The following is a 19,633-nucleotide window of genomic DNA, read 5'->3' on the forward strand; positions in this document are numbered from 1 at the left end:
TGGGGCAAAACTATTAAGACATGGGTCTTTGGAGAACATTCTAGATTCAAACTAAAGCCAGCACCCCAAAGGAAGGGCTGCAGAGGCCATGCCTGCTGCCTTTGTCTTTTCTAACACAGCTGGGAGAACCTGGAGTATAGTAGGCTCTGGTATTCAGGTGGGGAATTAGGGAGAAAAGGAAGAAAAGCTTCTTGGTCAATTTTGTTTTTAACCAGTAGAATCCTCACCACATCTGTATTGTCAGGCCAATTGCCCTTATGAGTGTAGCCTTGGCTTGCCTGAGATGCAGGAGAAAGAGGATGGGCATTGTCTGGCTTGCAGATTCTAAAAAATCTTAGATTTGTTAAAATCCACCAGTATTGTGGAAGAATAAAATAAAGAATCTCAAACCCTGTTCAAAGGAGTGCATCAGACAAAGGGTCAAACCAAACCAAGAGTCCCCAACACAACTTCCTTCACATTGCACAAAGCCATCTTATCATCATAGCTACCTGAGTAATGGGGGTCAAGAGGCTTTACCAGAAAACCCAGAGAAGCTGATCAATGAGAACACTAACCCTACAGGGGAGAATCATGGAGGAAATATGTCTGCACAAGACGGGGATATTCAGTCATATGCCTTCCTTTTGTTGTGACTTCCAATCTCTATCCATAAAAAAGGGCATGGCTTCATGTCACAAAGCATGGAGGAACTTAGATAGCAATTGTTATTTTGGATTCATTAATTTTACTACTGCTTTATTACTTGTTGTTTTTAATCTCTTCATTTTTGCCTTACTCTACTACTAGACTGAAAAACAACTGACTTTTACCTGTTGGGGAGTGTATCAATTTTATAGGTTATCTCATGGTCAACAATTTATACATCTATTTTATTCCCTTGCTTTTAGACTTGCTGCTGTCCACAGTGACAACTGCAGTTTTTTCATTATACAATCAAAATATACATACCCATGCCAAAAGACAAGGATATGAAAAGCCAACGGGGTTGAATATACAAAAGAAAGAAAGATTGGTTTCTGGTTAGAGGTTTTATTGTCAAGTACAAATGAATATAATCACTGTTAAAATCTCAGGGGATGAAACTCTAAGTTCTGCCTTGTATCGGTAAAGTCTTCTTCTATGGGGAGCAAACCCTGCCAAGGAAGAGCACATTAGCTGTGGGGTTGTGCCGAATGAAGAAAACGAATGGATGGTCCGCTGTGAATTCTTCTTCGGGCAGCAACATGCAGAATGTAGCGATGCCTGCTGTGGCAGCGGCTGCCTCTGTTCCCTCCTCATTCACTTCCACAAAGGCCTTGTGGACAATTTTTGATATGAAAAGATCTCTGGATCCTGACATGCCAGACAGATCAGCCTTGCTACTGTTAAAGAGATCCTGCAATCCCAGGCGGCCCAGGTTCGAGTTGAGGATGTAGCTCTCTTCTATCTTGAACCGGGGCAATTTGACATGGACATCAATGTTTTCCAAGTTCTCACGTTTGGTCCATTCACGCAGTTTTTCCAAAGTTATTTGCTCCTCAATCTGGAATTAATATAAAGCAGGCATTTATTTACTTACTTGATATTTACGTGGTACTCACTATGTGCCAAACCCTTTACATACATCAATTTATTCCATGGTCATTGCAATGCTTCCCCATCACAACGGTTCACTGAAGACAGAATAAACTCTGAATATTTAAATTTCAGGCTTCTGGGCTGGGAGTGTGGTTCAGTAACAGAACACTTACCTAGCCCAAGGTACTTGGGTACTGTGAATAATAATATAACAATAATAATGATAGAAGTTAATTTATTACCACAATAATATACTATTTCAATGAATAAATTCATAACTCACAGGGTTTCCTTCATGCTTTCTGCCCAAATAGATTCCACTTAGATTTAATTTTATCTGTAAATTGCTGGAATATAGCAGAATTATTTTCTAAGTCTTTGAAGGTCAAAGTACAAAAACTTTTTTTTTTTTTTTTTTTTTTGGAGCTGGGGACCGAACTCAGGGCCTTGTGCTTGCTAGGCAAGCACTCTACCACTGAGCTAAATCCCCAACCCCACAAAAACTTTTAACAACAGGTCTTTCATCCATCCATCCACCCATCTATTTATCTCTCCATCCATCCATCCATCCATCCATCCTTCATCCCTTTATTTATTCATTTCTCTTTGCCTCACTCCTCTCATTCTATTCTTTCCTTCTGTTTCTCCTCCAGTTCACCCATTTGTCTATTCTACCTGCTCAGAATTTTTAAACCCCTGTCACACTGAATCACTTGACTGATGGGCTGTTAAAGGTTTTATTATCCTGATTGCTTGAATGGAACAAGGGAAATTTTAGTAGTTTTCTTTATTTATTTTGAAATTTTCTAAAGTCATAGTGGTGTGTACACTCTAGTAGAGCTGAAGTAATATTCCATAATTCCTAGGTAAAAATAAAAAAGGGACAAAATATATGGGACTTACTTTATTTAAAACAAGTACAAGCAGTTGACAAGGGGCCACACATCCTGCAATCCCAGCATTCAGGAACCACTAACAGGGTTGTAAGTTTTGCCTGCACAGCAAGACCTTGTCCATGGAGTGGAGTTGAGTAGAGTATGGTAGAGTAGAGTGGAAGAGAGTAGAACATAGAATAGAATAGGGATACTAATGACACCAACTTTGTAGCATAGCTATGACCATTGAATAAACTGATGTATGTAAAGGTTTGGTACATAGTAAGCATCATATAAATACCAAGTATTGTTCCGCTGATTAGATCAGAACAGAACCACTTATCTTTTGGATGCTGACAATTTCCTTCTTTAGATCAGAGCATCATTGTGTGATAAGATAAAGTACCAGGCAGAAAACACTACTGACAAATGCACCACGTTCATCTCAGTGCATACTCTGTACATTCAAGTAACAGCAGGCTCCTTCCTGATTGCAAGTGTAGGCTGGGAAGGAACAGGAGCTAAGTCACAGGGCAGCCTAGGATTTCTGAGGGAAAACTGTGATCTTCACAGTTATGTCTACTTCTGACCCTGTCAGGGGACACACAATCTCTAAAGATGTTAAACAAGTCTCATTATAATTCCTTTAAAGTTACTTTAAGAGACTTTCCATGAGGGACCACTCATCATTGTTCCCTTTACTTTTAAATATCTACATGTTCACCATCACGATGGTTCACTGATGAGAGAATATATTCTGGATATTTAAATTTCAGGCTTCTGGGCTTGGAGTGTGGCTCAGTGACAGAACACTTACCTAGCCTAAGGTACTTGGGCACTGTGAATAATAAAATAATAATGATAGTCACAACAATAATAACAGCAGTAATAATAACTATATAAACATGAGGCCTAGGAGCAGCAAGTCCTGGTGGGCTATATTGACAAATACCAGCAGTGTAAAGTCTGTGGATGAACAAGTGTTCATGATATAGAATACATATGGGAAGTATAAGAACAATACAGTGTAGGGAAACGAACCATGACTTGGAGAGTCAGTTACCTTCTTAAGACCCGTGGACTCATCCTCAATGTCTTCGGGCAGCAGGATGACCATGCTCAGTTCTCCACCTTGGTATGGCATCTCCAGCACCTTGCACTTCAGATCCGAAATGTAGCCAAAGAAAAATTTTTTCTTTTGATACATCATCTTCACAGATTTTGTATTTTTCTGAATGGTTACAAAAATAAAAAAAAAATATGTTATTCCCTCCTGTCTTTTAGAGCAGAGATGAATCTAGGGTCTTGGGGTAGAAAGCTCAGTGGTAAAGTCCTGACTTACCTTGGGGGAAGGCCTATGCTACATCCCTAGTGTTCACACACACACACACACACACACACACACAACCAAGAACAGCCCAGGATGACGGTGTCACCTGACCTTATTCAGCCGGAACGGAGCATCTGTTGTGTCTTGTTTCATGAATTTCTCCTCCCACAACCCCTTGAAGTAGATGGCGTTCACCAGCACAAGTTTGGTCATGCTGTCCACCACACCCACGGCCAACAGTTCTGGGATTTTACCTGAAAAGATAAAGTAAGGTTTTAAAAAGGTTCATATTGGAATTCTAAATTTAATCCAATAATTTCTCAGCTCTAACATAGACTTCACACTTCATTTTGTTTTAATTCGATGTCAAGTTAGGAAGGATCCACCTGTACTATTTTTATTTTAAACAAACCAACTTGTAAGACCCAGCAGGCTTGTGCCTAGTGCTCCTTGAGTCCCTAAGTTCCATCCCTTGAACCAGAAAGAAAAATATCATTGATGTCAGTCAATGTCTTCAAATGTTTAAAACAAGAACCTTCTCCTTTCTGGCATGCAAAAACAATAACCATTGTTTTGTGAATGGCTGTCCTTTGGAGAAAACAAACAATATTCCTTAGCGGGAATATTCTGGTCACTGGTAAATAATGTCTTCAAATCTGCTAAGTAGGAGACTATTCTTTTGAAAGGGACTTTGAACAAATGTTCAAGAGATAAGACTTATCCTAGGTTAAGTCTATGGAAACAGAAGCCACTCTTTGTACAGCCTGACGCACTGCTGGGAATGGATAGAATTCCAGACAGGATCCCTGGGTGCTGACTCACACAGTAACAAGACTGAGGAGAGATCCATCCCAAAGCTTACTTGAGCCCAGAGGCTGAGTCACTCCTTACCCACTACTTCTGAGTTACTGGACAGGATGGTGACCAAAACTATTTTGACTGCATAACTACTGACTTCATGGTTCCATGAGGTTTCATGACTCATTTCTTTCCATATGAGCACTAAACACTCTGGACAGGCATTTTTATTAATTTTATTCTGCATTTCAATGTTCGTTTTAACTTTAAATGGTACTTCAGGGGAACCCATAGGTACTCAACTGGTTCCATTAAATCATGTCTGTATTTCTCTGCTGATAAATTTATGACATCTGAAGTTGTCCCTTATTCTAAGTAGTATCATCTGAGTGTCAGTACACATAAGTCAGGATTTAGGAAGTTGTGAAAGGGAGAAAGGAGATACAAGTGAGAGAGTTCAGGGGAATGAGAACCTGTGCACAATGGCTTTATTACTATGGTGCAGATGAGTCCCCCAAAGGCTCTTGTCTTAAAAGTTTGGACTCTGGTCTATCCTGCATTGGAAGAAAGAAGAACCTTTAAAATGTAGGTCCTAGGTGGGGGTCTACCTACCTATATAGGTAATTGGGAAATGCTTTTCTTTTTAAATTTATTTATTTTATTTTTGAGACAGGGTCTTGCCATGTGTGCTCAAGGCACCCTCCTATTTCAGCCTCCAGAGTGCTGGGATTGTAGGTCTTGATCATCAGTCTTACCTTGGAGAAGGCCTGCTAGTATTGAAAATGGTTGTGAGACACTGGTCTCTCCCTCTTTCTTTGTATTCACCAATGAGGTGAACAGGCCTCCTCTGCTATGCCGTCTTTCTTTTCTTTTCTTTTCCTTTTTTTTTTTCTTTTTTTCGGAGCTGGGGACCGAACCCAGGGCCTTGCACTTGCTAGGCAAGCGCTCTACCACTGAGCTAAATCCCCAACCCCCTGCTATGCCATCTTAACAAGAGGTGCCGTGTTGCCATAGGACCAAAGCAATAATTTCAATCATTAATAAAGTGAAACCTCCAACACTGTGAGCAAAATCAGCCTTTAATCCATAAGCTGATTGTGTCAGGGGTGAGCCATAGAAGGGAAACTGATGAACAGAGCCAGCACTGCTCAACCTCTCACCTTCGGTTTGACCTTTGACCCACTGGTTTATCTCCTTCCTTGCATCCTCAGAGGCATGCTGAAAATCCACAGGGGCCAAGTCAGCACCATACATCTTCTGAGTTGAGGTCAAGAACTCCTATTTTACAAAAAAGGAAGTGCATGAACAACTTCTATTCCCTACAGAAGTTTTCTCAAATACCCAAAAGAAAATAGCAAAGTCCTAAAATTTGAAAATGTTTTATTAAAACCTAATGTTTTTCTATTGTGTTGAAAACCACACAACAGTAAGTTAACTGTCCTAACCATTTTCCTTCCTTCCTTCCTTCCTTCCTTCCTTCCTTCCTTCCTTCCTTCCTTCCTTCCTTCCTTTCTTCCTTCCTTCCTTCCCACACCCCCTTCCTCCCTTCCCCCCACATTTCTTGAGATAGGGTGTCTCCTTGTACCAGCCTTGGCTGTCCTTGAAATCACTTTGTAGACCAGGCTGGCCTCAAACTCACAAAGACCTTCTTACAGTGCAGTAGTGGCAAGTAAAGCCCTTTATATAACAGTTCTGTTGTTAACATAAAGGCTACCCATTCCTTTTGAATTTTACATTAACATTTTCATAATTGAGTGTTGATTATGCTTCAAGTGGCTTTTTAGACCCACTTTTTTGTATGTGTATGTGTGTGTGTGAGTGGGGTACATATGTGTATAAGGTTTGCATATCTGTGCAATCATGGAGGCCAGAGAAGATGTCAACTGTCTTATTCTCACTTTCTCCCTTATTCCCTTAAAACAAGGTCTCCCATTGAATCTGGGCTAGGTTGATCGTCCTCCAGCCCAAGGGGTTCTCATAGCTCCTTTCTACACAGGGCTGGGATTACAGGGGAGTAGGAAGCTAGGCCTGGCATTTTTCATGGGTTCTGGGATCCAAACTCAGCTTCTCATGCTTGCACAGGAAGCTCTCTTCCCCACCCAGCCACCCCTTCAGTCCTTGCTTTTGCTTTGATGAATGCCCCCCCAGGAGGTGTCCTCTCATTAGGGAGACTATGAGAGGAAGGTCCCACATGCATTCTTTGCTGTTTTTAATGAATGGCCTGCAACCTGACTGTGCTGGGAAAAGTCTTCAAAATGTGAAGTTCTCGTACTTACAGGAAGGAAATTGTAGGTTTTCTCTCCATACAGCCTGTTGGCAAGTTTCAGAGTGTGAGATGCTCCACGCTTGCTCACTTCAGCATTCAGGCTTTGAAAGCGTGAATGAACGTCCTCAACAGAGTCGAAATGAAAAGTCTGAAGGAAAGAAATCATTCTTTATACAGTCATTTTGAAGTTATGAAGAGATTCCTCCTTGTCCGCCTCACCAGATTATTTTTACTTGATATTGAGTACCTATTCCAGCTTCATATTTTATTAACATATCATTGGCAAAAGAAACAAAGTCGAACCAAAAATGTACAGCTCAGTGAGACATTATAATTAGACATGGCTTCTAAATAATTTTTTAATAGTTCCACAAATGCGAATGGTTAACACACTAAATATTTATGTCTGATTTTTTCCATAAATATTTAAATGGTATGCTCATGTTTCTGTTCTGTGCCATATACAAGTTTGCTAACAAATAAAAGTAAAAAAAAAAAATCTCAGAAATAAACAGTATCAGTAAGACTCATTCCTGCTGTGAGACCCAAAAGGTGGACCTGGCTGAGACCTTGTTCTTTGGTTATCTCACTAAGGTACACAACTCATTCCCTAGAGAAATAACTTCCTTAAGTTTATTCTGGTGAGAGTTTACTTCCTCTTCTGTCAGTTGTGGGTCAAGAGGCCTCTTACAGTTGTGTGAGGTCTGGGCTGGTTACTCACTGCTAGGACACAAAGGACAAAAAGCACACAGGGTCCACAGTCCAAGCTACTCTCTGAGGTATGCTTATTAGATTGCTACATGGACACGCCTATTAGCCTGAAATGGGGAGGGGAAGGCCTTGAGACTATTGTTCCCTGAAGCCATCAGCAGGAAAAGCCTTAACACTGAAGCAGATATAACCCAGGAGAAGCACTAAGCAGCAGGTGCCCCCCCGCAGGTCAGTTAGGAAACACATTGCCCACTCCTGTCTAGGCTTCTAAAGGTGGCAGAATTCCCCTCTCAGAATTAAGGACACCAAGAGCAGAAGTCTCCTCACACCTATTAAGGAAGAATGGGGCGGGGGGCAAAGGTGACCTGCTGTCTCCCATGGATGGGCTGAGAATATGTGGGTCCTGTCTACCAGGCCACATGGACTTTCCAATTCCTCCTCCTGCAGAGCCAAAGTCAGTGAAATCAGGCTGGAGAGAGGCCCAGGGCTAACCCTGGGAATGCAGACAGATGGCTGTCTTTACCTTGTTCCCACAAAAGGTACCACCACCAAGCTGTCTCCTGTAGCATGTTCCTGAATCTGTCATGACTGAAGGTGACACTGTATTTCAGGCATGATTTATTCATAGTGGTTGTCCATGCAAAAGGAAAAGGGGAAACGGCTAGCTCTGGGAAGGTGCAGGACTTACAGGAAAGCCTGTGCTTTGCCCCTGGGAATGGGAGAACAAAACCCGCCAGTAGTGTCATGGTCTTTCTCTACTCTGTGTCCCCAACTGAACTGAGACACTGCCCTATTCTTGTTTAAAGCTGGTAGTGAAGAAAGAACTGACTGTTGTTGCGGGCTGGGGAGGCTTTTGTGAAAGTCGACTGTACTATGTTAGCATGGAGATGGGAGGGGGAGCTGGCCAATTTTGCTTCTGCTAACCTTAGAGAGCTGGGCTGCAGTGCTGCCTTTGGTCCCCAGAAAGACCATGGCCAAGGCAGAAGAAATGCTGAAGGGAGAGAAGAAGATGTTTCCTGTGGGGTTGCTTTCATTCAGGGTGCGGAACAGCTCCAAGGCGAACAGGCTGTTGGCTGAACTCAACTGCTCCATGGTGAAGGCTGCAACAGAGGGGAGATCACCATTGTCAACTGTAACACCACCAACACCTGTCACGGTTTTGCTACCCACCCTAGGACCTGCAGTTGGTTAACCCTGCTCCCTCCCATTTTCTCCAAAGGCAAGAATACTCCTTTCTGCACACAAAACTAGGCCTGACTTCAGCAGTGACACAGGACCAGGTCCTAGGGTGTCTTATGGCTCTAACCTTCCAGACAGGTGTGTCTGAAAGGACTATGCCAGTGGCCTTGGCACAGTGCCCACACTATACAGCCTTCTGTGGAGGCCACACATCTCTCTCCCTGTGGGATGCCAAGTTCTAGTTCATCTGGGCAATGAATCCAGGAAACCACATGGACCTACTCTCCTACAAGTGGATTCTGGTAAAGATAGCAATGTTATCATGTTAGTTCTCCACAGATTCAGTGGAGATTCAGTTCTCCATGTCTGAGGTCAAGGCTGTAGTCTTAACTGGAGTGGACTATGCAAGTTGGGGAATGTCACTCGCTCACCCTAGTCAGCTAGTGGGTGACAGGGAAGAGGACCACTCACTCTCCTGTGTCCCTTTTGCAAACAAGCTGGCCCCTGTAGTGGGTAAGCAAGCCCTGCTGGGGGGCCATCTGCTAATCCATCTGGGTCCTAAACTCAAAGCTGCAGTTTGTCCTAGTACAGGGCAACCACAGCTGCTTGCCTGTGGATGTTTATCTACCACGGCCATATCCAGTCCTCATTGTGGAGGATCTAGGATCTCACCAGCTTCCCTCCCAGCCTCCCTGCAGCCAGAATTGACCCCATGGAGTTGCAGGTCACTTTCTCTCTGATCAAGGTTCAAAAAGAAAGCTGAGGGAAAGAACAACTGTGAGTAGGATCACTTTCCTCCCTCTGGCCTGGGGCCCAGAGTAGGGTGCAGCTGGGGACCCACAGAGCATTTCCAGGTCACCTCTTGGGTGAGGGTGAGGTACCAGGAACATGCTGGTTCCTGGAGGAGGTGCCAGCCACCTCACTCCCCGCTATGCCCCCTGAGGACCTTACCTCTTGCTTAGCTGGTCCTGGTTCCACTTGCAGCTGACCAAGGAGGAAGTGCTCAGAGCAAGCTGTTGCCTTTATAGTGTGCAGAAGGGGAGTGTCTTACTGGCAAGCCCAAGCTTGGAGGAGAGGCTTTTTCTCTGGTGAGTGTTTAAAACCGAGCTCTGAGGGCTGTCAAAATAAAAGCAGAAGGTTGCAGGCACTCCCAAGGGGCCCTTGCTTTCCTCAGATCCAGGCCTTTACTTCTCTAAGCAGAGATCCAGTAACTTCCTCAGCTGCAAATGGCCAAGAGGATAAATGTCCTCTCTTCCAGGACAAAGATTCCTTTTTGAATTCCACTGAAACACCGCAAAATCTAGAGGAAACCTCTTTTTTTGTGAGGTGCGTAGATGGGGGTGGAGAGATATCTTTGTAGCCTCTTGGATAAGGTCCCAGATTGCCAGTTATAAACAACATTCTCGACTGCTTTGCTTTTCAAGTTCCAAGGCTAACTCAGGGACCCCAGCAGGCTGGAGAGGCCCTCAAGTCACTGTTCTCAACTATTCTCAACTATTAAACTAAAAGTTTGGACACATCCCCTTACCATCCAACTTCAATTAGAATTGACTAGCTCAGGCCATCATTGCTTGATAGGCTCAGCTTTATTCTCCCTTCAAGTGTCTGGGTCGCTAAAGCCACAGAAAATTGTTAGTGCTTCTTGACTTTCTTCAGAAGGACAAAGGAAGAATCCTGCTGTTAGTGAGGGTCACAACACATGGGTTGGTGTTTGTTAGACATGGGGACTGATGCAAAGAGAGGAAAAAAGGAAGATGGGGAGATGGGTCGGCGTGTTGTGAGGTATCCGAAGGTAGAAACTTCGTGAGTGGTTGGGAGGTAGGGACTTTGAGAAGCGATAAAGATTACACAAGGTTTTCAGGGTGGGGACTCCTGACTGAACATGAGACTATCACCCTCATAACCACTAGGTGGCGCGCACACCCGAGTACTTAAGGCCTATGAGTCCAGTGCTTGCGGCTTTCCAGGTCAGCTCCTGTTCCTTAGCTGACAGCGCCTCAGCTCTGAAATCTTGGAGGAGGCCCACCTTCAGCTCTGAGAAACAGCGTCCTGGTGAGGAGTCAGCAGTCAGCTTTTATAAGATAGGGAGAGATCAGAAGAGACACACCTGTGCTCCTTTTTTTTTTTTTTTTCTTTTTTCTGTGATACCTTGATGCCTTATGCTTCCCTGTCCAGATGAAGGCTATTTCGGATGCCACGTCTTGAACATGGAGGATTCATAGTTATCAAGCGCAAGTGTTTTATTATAATAACATAAATGGACACTCCTTTTCACATACAAAATATATTCACATATATTAAAAATATATTCATTCCATGTACCCCATCTTTATTTTAGTATTACCAAAATTAGAAATGAAGTTCAAAATATTATTCTCAGTGAGTCTGTGGAATCAAAGGAACTAGTTTCTTCCGAAATAAAATGGGACCAGCTTAGGGCAGAAAGTCCTTTTTAAAAGTCAGCGACAAGCAAGGAAAAAGTGGTAGGTCCTATAGACTTCCAAAGCCCAGCATTGCAAGTACAGGGACACCTTGAGGCTTGAGAATACCGCCATTACACCCCCTGGTTCCGCAGTCAGGGAGGACAGGGTACTGGATGTTTACGGCTCTGACGGACTTCAACCCCGTGGCCACCAGATGGCGATGACGCAGCAGCTCTCATGGGCTGAGTCCAGTGGCTGCAGCTGTCTGTAGTAATGTTCTGCTGCTTAGGAATCTTGGAAGAGAACCCGCCTTTAGTTCCTTGAAACATCTTCCCTGGAGGAAACTTTGCAGCGTCACAACTGCTGGCTCCAATAAGCAGCGCTCTGTGGTGACTCCACTTCAGCCTACGACCTATCTTGGAAAGGCATCCCTTTAAATCAAGGAGAACGTGCCCCTTTGCAGCACCTCATAACCAGCCGGCCTGAGACATATTGACACAACATCAAGGACTTTCAGAGGGACAGCAGAACCAAAGAATGCCACATTACAATGTGGGATCAGTTGCTGTATCCCAAATCCCATAGTGCACTGGGTCCCTACCTGGGTCCCTCCGTAGAAACTCATGTCTGAGGCATTGTGGTATGTGATAGGCATGGTAATTGGGATAATGGCTTGATGACTTTGACTCACTCTGGCTTGCAGTAATGAGTAGCCTCTGGCTTCTTGCCATATTATCAAAGGTTACTTTTGTCACAGCCCTCATATTCTTTCCTGAGCATGTGGTTTCTTTCTTTAACATGGTGAGGGATTTCCAAAATCCTTAAGTTTTATGTTGATTAGTTCTCCATCCATCTTCCCCACCTTCTCCTTCTCCTGTGTGTGTGTGTGTGTGTGTGTGTGTGTGTGTGTGTGTGTGTGTGTGTGTGTGTGTGTGTGTTGAAGGGTAGTGTATGTGTATGGATTGAGGATTAAACCCACCTGTCCCTATTGCTGTTTTTAACCAGAGGAAAGCACAAAATTGTTAAAAATGACCCGTAAATGGCCATCTTCCTATGTCAAACTTACAAGTGGTTGGAATAAGCACATTTTCTATGGGCTTTCTGGACATTTCTATCTTAGGAGCATGGATTACCATGTATAACTAAAGTCATGAAGAGGGAGACTCCTGTACTCAGTTATTGCTGCTGCCCCAGCCCTTGGAGAGCAGAAGTGATTTATTCCTAGTCTGTCTTGATCTTCACATGTGCTGCGTATCCATCACTCTGGATTCTCACAGACACCATGAGAGACTTTGCTTTGCACTTTAAAAACTTTGTGAATTAGCCTGTTCTCCTTTCCGGTGATTTGTGATACTTTAAATTAATGAGAAATTATAAATCTCACAATAGTGCCTTATGAAAAAGTGGAATGTGATAAAAATTTAAACTTTATTTTTGAGTCAGGGTCTCTCTGACTGTTCCAGATCTCCATCTGCAGAGCAGGCTAGCCTCCAACACTCTTTCGCAAACTTTTAAACTTAGCCTATAAAATGCATAATAGTGGCTCTCATTATTACATTTTCATATATATATACATATATATATGTATATATATATATCATCTTTGTTCAGATCGATCCCTGCTTTATGGGCTCTTGTCCCCATTCAGTGGGAACATGGGTCCCCCTTCCCAACCACACTTTTGTGTCTTTTTTTTCACTTTACATTCAGCTTACTGCTCTCCATTCCTGTCTCCCCTCCCACAGTCCCTCACCCCATCCTCCCATCCACCCTTCCCCTTTCCCTCTGAGGGGGTGGAGGCTCCCCCACCTCCCCTGGCTATGCCCTCTCCCTGGCACATCAAGTCATTGCAGGTCTAGGAACATCCTTTCCCACTGAAGCCAGACACAGCAGCCCAGTCAGAGGAACTTATTTCTCAGGCAGGCAACAGCTTTAGCGATAGCTTCTCCTCCAGTTGTTGGGGGACCCATATGAAGACTGAGCTGTGTCTCTGCTATATATGGACAAGGGGTCATAGGTCCAGGCCATACATGCTTTTTGGTTATGGTTCAGTCCATTAGAGCCTTCAAGGGACCAGGTTAGTAGACTCTGTTGGTCTTCCCTTCAGGGCCTTCAATCCTTCCCCCAACTCTTCCAGAAGAGTCCCTTAGCTCCATCTTCTGTTTGGCTGTGGGTCTCAGCATCTGTCTTGGTCAGCTGCTGGTTAAGGCCTCTCAGAGGACAATTATGCTAGGCTCCTGTCTGCAAGCACAGCAGAGTATCATTAATAGTGTCAGGGATTGGTGCTTGGCAATAGGATGGGTCTCAGGTTGGGCTGGTTATTGATCATCCCCTGTCCCTACATTTCTTGTAGATAGGATAAACTTTAGGTCAAAGATTTGTGGCTGATTTGATCCCCCTTATGCTTTCACGTGTTTAAAATAAACCTGGGTTCCACACTGAGGAAAAATGCTATCTTAGTGAAGGGACTCTAGCTATTCTGAGAAGGGCAAGCATGGGTCTGGCAGGCCTTGCCTTCTCCTCCATTCCCTCTCCTTGGTGAAACTCTTAGATCACACCCCTAAAGCTGGCTACCAAAGTCTATTTCCTTATTTGGCCAGTTCCTCTTCCTGGGTCTGACTACCAAGTTCTATCAAAGTTTTGAAGTCTAGCAATCAAAATCCCCTTTTAACATGCCCAGTCAAAATTAAACAGGTCATCGTTATATAGGGTTTCCTCTTTGACCTTTGTAAGTCGTCATCTGCCTATGGGCCATGTCTGTCTCCCCTCTATCCAGAGGCAGTCCTTTGTCCCTTTCCCCCCTTATTTCTTTACCATTCTCCCTAGTCTTCTAGCTCCCGTCTTTGTCTCTTGTTTCCTGGCCTGTGTCTCACTGGGGCAAATCAATCTCCTTTGTGCTGAGAACTTGTTCTTGGGTGTCTTGAGCTAACTACAAGGGTCCCTACAGTTCGCCTTTTTGAGCCTGGTTTATTTCACTTAACACGATGATCTCTAGTTCTGGTCAGTGTCCTTCCAAGACATAATTTCATTCTTCTCTATAGCTTAACAAAATATCCACCATCGTGCACACATACATGTAAAGTGACTATTAAGGCACCTCATGAAAGTTTCTACAAAACTGGCCACAGATTTGGACACAGAGAAAGTCTCACCTGATAAAAGAAAAGTGAAATAACAACCTGTATCCTATCTGACCACCATGGTTAAAGCTAGATATTGACAACAACCGAAATAGCAGAAAGTTTATGAACTTAATGAAACAAGCAGCTACTCACTAGTGAATGAAAATTGGGTCAAGAAAGAAGTTAGGAAAGAAATTAAGAACTTTTCAGAATTGAATGAAAATGAAAACACTCAGACCCAAACTTTTGGGACACAATGAAGGTAGTCTAAGAGGCAAGTTCATAGCACTACATTAAAAAATAATCAGGCCAATCTCCTACCAATAGCTTAATGGCAAACTTGAAAGCTATTGAAGAAAAAGAAGAGACCACACCCTTTTGGGGATAGAGGTCAAGAAGCAAACTTGCGGTGTAAATAACTATAATAGAGATAAACAAACAAACAAAAAACAAAATAAGCCAAAAAACTCAAAAAACAAAACAAAACAAAACCTCCCAAAACATACAAACAAACAAAAATGAATGTGAAAAAGAGTGGTTCCTTAACAAAATCAATAAGATAGACAAACTCGTAAACCAAATTAAACAGGGAGAGAGAAGATCCAAATTAACAAAATAACAGAAGAAAAAAAGGCATATGACAGCCACCAGGGAAACCAGAGAATCATAAGGATGTATTTTGAGAACTTGTCTCCACCATCTTGGAAAATACAAAAGAAACTACACTTGATCTTAGCCAAAAGGCCGAGAAGCGATGGAAAATCCAAAAGAAATGGAACATTTTCTTGACATATACTGCTTACCTAAGTCAAATCAAAAGCATATAAGCAATTTCAACAGAAATATAATCTCTAACAGTAATTAAAATCTGTAATTATAGAAATATAATCTATAAGCCAGTAGTTAAAATCTCTCTGCTAAAAGAGACCAGGGCCAGATGGTTTTAGTGCAGAATTTTACAATTTCGAAGTAGAATTAATGCCAATACTCTTCAAGCTTTTCTACAAAGTAGAAACTGAAGGAATACTGTCTAGTTCATTTTATCAACCCAAAATTACCCTACTACCTAAACCAATGATGGCACTACAAAGACAGAGTTACAGATCAAAATTCTTAAATACTTGCAAACCAAATCCAAGAACACATCTAAATGATCACCCACCATGATCAAGTAGGCTTTATCCCATAGATACAGAGATGAATTCAACATACATAAACTGACAAATCAAAGCACCATATGAACACTGAAAGACAAAAACCACATGATCATCTCACTAGATGCAGAAAGGGCCTCTGACACAATTCAACATCCCATTGTGATAAAAGTCCTAGTGAGTAGGTGTTCAAGGGATATAGCACAATAAAGGTACTTTACAGGATGCCCATAGCCAACATTGTTCACTTATTTTACAAAACCTACTTTAATTAGAGATTTTTTTTTAACACTTCAACCTCCCTTCCAGCCCACTTACCAGAAGTAGAGGGAAAAATGCTTAGTAAGAAACTGGAGTTGTGGATTCATTTAGAAGTTCTTTCAGGCTATTACAAACTTTGTTATCAGGATATCAGCAGTCTAGTTTAATAGAGTCATCAAACACAAATCATCATCATCAGCGGTTCAATCCAAAACAATCAGTGAGGTTCTACTGAGTCAGCACAAGTCTGCAGACATGGCAAGAAGCAGCCAGAATATTATCAGAAGTTCTTTAGTGCATTTATTTTATAACACCATGACAAGCAAAGATCAGCAAAGAAAGCAAGGTGAACCGATGCAAAAGCATTGTCAGAGAGGGAAGTAGTACAAGGTGAACTAATGCAAGAGCATCACTCTTTCCAAACACCACGCATTTTCTCAAGAGTCCAATCCAGTAAAACATCACATGCCCTTTCACAAGATAGCTTCCAGAAAAGCACCACGTGTCTGTTCTCAGCCTAACATCCTCTCTTGTATCTGTTTTTGCAAAACATCCTCTCATAAGACAGCTTCTAGAAAAATATCACATGACACAACCGAGTCTCCAGATTCCAGAAATTGCCACCTCACGACATCGACCTAAATCGGGAGAAACTCAAAACTGTAGTGGGTAGTTTAGCTACTCCACTTTGGCTCCAGGTGGGTCACGTGCTTCTAGCCATCTGCCCAGAAACTCTTTGGATTCGTGAATGAAAAACAAAACAAAACAAAACACACACCTTAGCTTATTTTTTAAGTGCTTTGGCTATTCAAAGGCTGGACAGTTTGAATCCTCCCACAATTAGCATATTTTCCTCTCTAGTACTCCTGGCTCAACACTTTCTAAATCTATCTTTAACTTTGCTGCTGTTACCTTCTGTGAGGCCCATTGGTCTTTGCTGCACAAGATGCTTCTGGGCAACCCTTCTGGCGACCACTTTCCCTTTCCTCCCCCATTTTGGATGATCTTCCCTCTGCCGCTCTAAATATGATCTGTCTCTCTTCCCCTGAGTCATGGCGATTCTGTCTCTTTTTTCCCAAATCCTCCCAAGTGCAAATCTAAAGGTCCCACTCCATCTCCCTTTGCTCAGCCATTGGCCACTGGCATCTTTATTGATCAATCAAAAACCCACTTGGGACAAGGACCTTTAGCATTTGGACAAGCAGATTCTGGATGAAATCAAAGCCTTAGAATCAATTTCAAACACAAAACAATTCACTGAAATCAGAAACATGGCAAGGTTATCCATTTTCTCCATACCTATTCAATATACTGCTTGAAGTCTTAGCTAGAGCAATACGATAACAGGAGGAGACTGAGTGGATCCAAGTAGGAAGGAAAGAAGCCAAACTGTCTTTATTGGCAGATGCTATCGTAGTATACATAAATGACCTTAAAAATCCCCCTAGAAAATTCTTATAGCTGATAAACAGTTGAACTGTTGTTAATTTATGTACAGAGTATAAGGAAAAAATCAATTTCATCTTTTCTCACATAGACTCCTAAATGTTTGAAAACAACATATGTGAAATTTCCATCTCTCCCCTTCTGCCTGGAGATCTTCCATGCATTGTCAATATGTGACTAGTGCTTTCCAATACAAGTCAATTGAATGTGGAGAGTGAAAGGTGGCATTGGAAATAGTTGTCCCCAGCTGTTTGTAGGGCAATGGTCCTATGACCACTCCCTGTGGTCATCCTCCTGTTCCCCATGGATATGAAGCAGAGGACCAAAAGTACCTTAGATTACAACATGTGTATAATTATACATGTCCTCCCCTATAAGAAGTTGAGTTATCATTAAGTGACTTGTAATGCTTGACACAATGCACAAACAACATAAGTCACTATGCTTCACTGATTGGGGAATTATATAACAAGAACTAAATATCTTTATGTGCTCAATACAGACACAAATTAAAAAATATTTTTAATCTCCATTTGATTGACCCTGTGGTGTGGAACCAAGTATCTGGGGTAACTGGGATTGAACTGGGATTAGAGGCATAGACAGGTTGCTCTGGGAAATAGATTAATGGTCATCTTCATCGAAAAGCAGGGCTCAAAATGTGCAGGGCTTCTAGGCTTTCAGTTCTATCCACTTCTGACCACCCCTACATATAAACTGTCCTGACTCATTTCTGCAGCATTGCCCTAGAAGGTTTGCCTCAGTTGTGTCCTCTTACCTAATTTGTCTTCTTGTTAGTTTTGGAAAATCTTGGCCCTTTCAAAGTTACACAAATATTTGCTGCACTTGGCTCTTTCACAAGAAAGATTTCTTGGCTACTTCTCTGTGTGTGAAGACACACCAGGAGCAAAGCAATTTATGTAAGAAAGCATTTAATTGGGGGCGTGTTTACAGTTTCAGAGAGTGAGTCCTTACCATCATGGAGGGGAACATGACAGGGACCAGGCAAGAGCAGTAGCCTAGAGCTTACATGTTGAGACAACAGTCATAGGGCAGAGGGAGGGAGGGAGGGAGGGAGGGAGAGAGAGAGAGACAGACAGACAGACAGACAGACACACACACAGAGAGACAGAGAGAGAGAGAGAGAGAGAGAGAGAGAGAAGAGAATGAATGAAGGAGGCCTGTGCTTTTGAAACCCCAAAGTCCCCATACTGACCCAGCTCCACCAACAGGACCATACTCGATCTTTCCCCAACTATTCCACCACCTGTGGACCAAACACTCAATTATTGGAACCTATAGTGGCTATTCTCATTCAAACCACCACCTAGAGGACAGAATAAGTGAGCTGATATGGATGTAATTGAGGTTGTCTAGTTCTAGATATCAAATAGTGTTTTTCAAATACTGGATCACAGGCTGGGAAGATGGCTTAGAGAGTAAAGTCCTTGTATTACACAGGTGGGGACCTTAGTTCAGATCCCCAGCATACAAGTGGGTATCTATAACCCAACACTAGGTGATGAAGACAAATTGAATCTGAAAGCCAAACTAACCAAAACAAGGAGCTCCAGAGATGATGAGGCCCTTAGTCTCAAAATATAGGGTGGAGATCAATAGAGGAAAGAGGAGAACCTTTGACAAACACCTTCAGCCTAAATATGCGCACAGACAGATTAGAATACATTCACACAAAGCACACACACGCAAAATAAATTTCAAATCACTGAGTCATGCACAGCGTACTTCTCCTTTTAGATTTTTGTATTTCTCTCAGCAATATTTTTAGTTTTCTATATAGAATTCTAAACATATTTTATCGGACTTATTCTTAGACACTAGAGTGTTTTCTGGTTTTCTCAACTTATATGTCATTCAGAGTCTAGTCTGTGATCTGTGACCTAAAAACGTGTTTGACTTTCATCAACTTACTTGTAGTAACCTCATAGGTAAAAAGGATTTAAGTAGAGTGTTTAGACTGTTTGGCTTCAGTTTGTGTATCCGGAGTAGTATTTAGAGCCAAAACAGTGGGTTTCCCTGGAGGAATGTGTGAGTCAGCATCCCATTACCATGACAAGCTTCTTAGAAAATAATCAGCTTATAAATAACAAAATAGATTTGACCTCAGTCTCAGATTCCTGTCTAGGACCACATGGTCTCTGTTAGAAAGCAAGGAGCAGGAAGTAAATCCAAACAGCTCACACAGAGACACATCAGAAAAGAGAAGTGGATCGGGTTATACATCTCCTTCAGGGACACAACTCAGAATGACAGTAAGGCTTTCCTTGAGTTCCACCCTACCCCACCTCTTAAAATATTCATCATCTCCAAGTAACACTATATTGGGAAAAATTATTAAGACTTGGGCTTTTAGGGTTGGGGGTTTAGCTCAGTGGTAGGGCGCTTGCCTAAAAAGCGCAAGGCCCTGGGTTCAGTCCTCAGCTCTGAAAAAAAAAAAAAAAAAGACTTGGGCTTCTGGGGAACTTCCAAACTAAAGGAAGCAACCTA

The 19,633-nt window shown here is 42.4% G+C and overlaps 1 protein-coding gene and 1 pseudogene across 1 annotated transcript; both read right to left on the reverse strand.

Annotated features, from left to right (window-relative positions):
- Positions 1-1,012: 1,012 nt before the first annotated feature.
- On the reverse strand, positions 1,013-9,778 carry Serpinb1 (serpin family B member 1). Its single transcript, XM_032884923.1, has 7 exons — positions 9,671-9,778; positions 8,465-8,640; positions 6,840-6,977; positions 5,724-5,841; positions 3,877-4,019; positions 3,499-3,666; positions 1,013-1,525 (listed from the first exon to the last, which is right to left on the reverse strand). Exons 2-7 carry the CDS (start codon positions 8,630-8,632, stop codon positions 1,121-1,123), a joined length of 1,140 nt encoding a protein of 379 aa, XP_032740814.1. The 5' UTR covers positions 8,633-8,640; positions 9,671-9,778; the 3' UTR covers positions 1,013-1,120.
- A 5,153-nt stretch (positions 9,779-14,931) lies between these two features.
- LOC116884106 lies at positions 14,932-15,020 on the reverse strand (annotated as a pseudogene).
- Between the last annotated feature and the right edge of the window lie 4,613 nt (positions 15,021-19,633).

The sequence above is a fragment of the Rattus rattus genome, chromosome 14, assembly GCF_011064425.1.
Source record: "Rattus rattus isolate New Zealand chromosome 14, Rrattus_CSIRO_v1, whole genome shotgun sequence".
NCBI classification, from domain to species: Eukaryota; Metazoa; Chordata; class Mammalia; order Rodentia; family Muridae; genus Rattus; species Rattus rattus.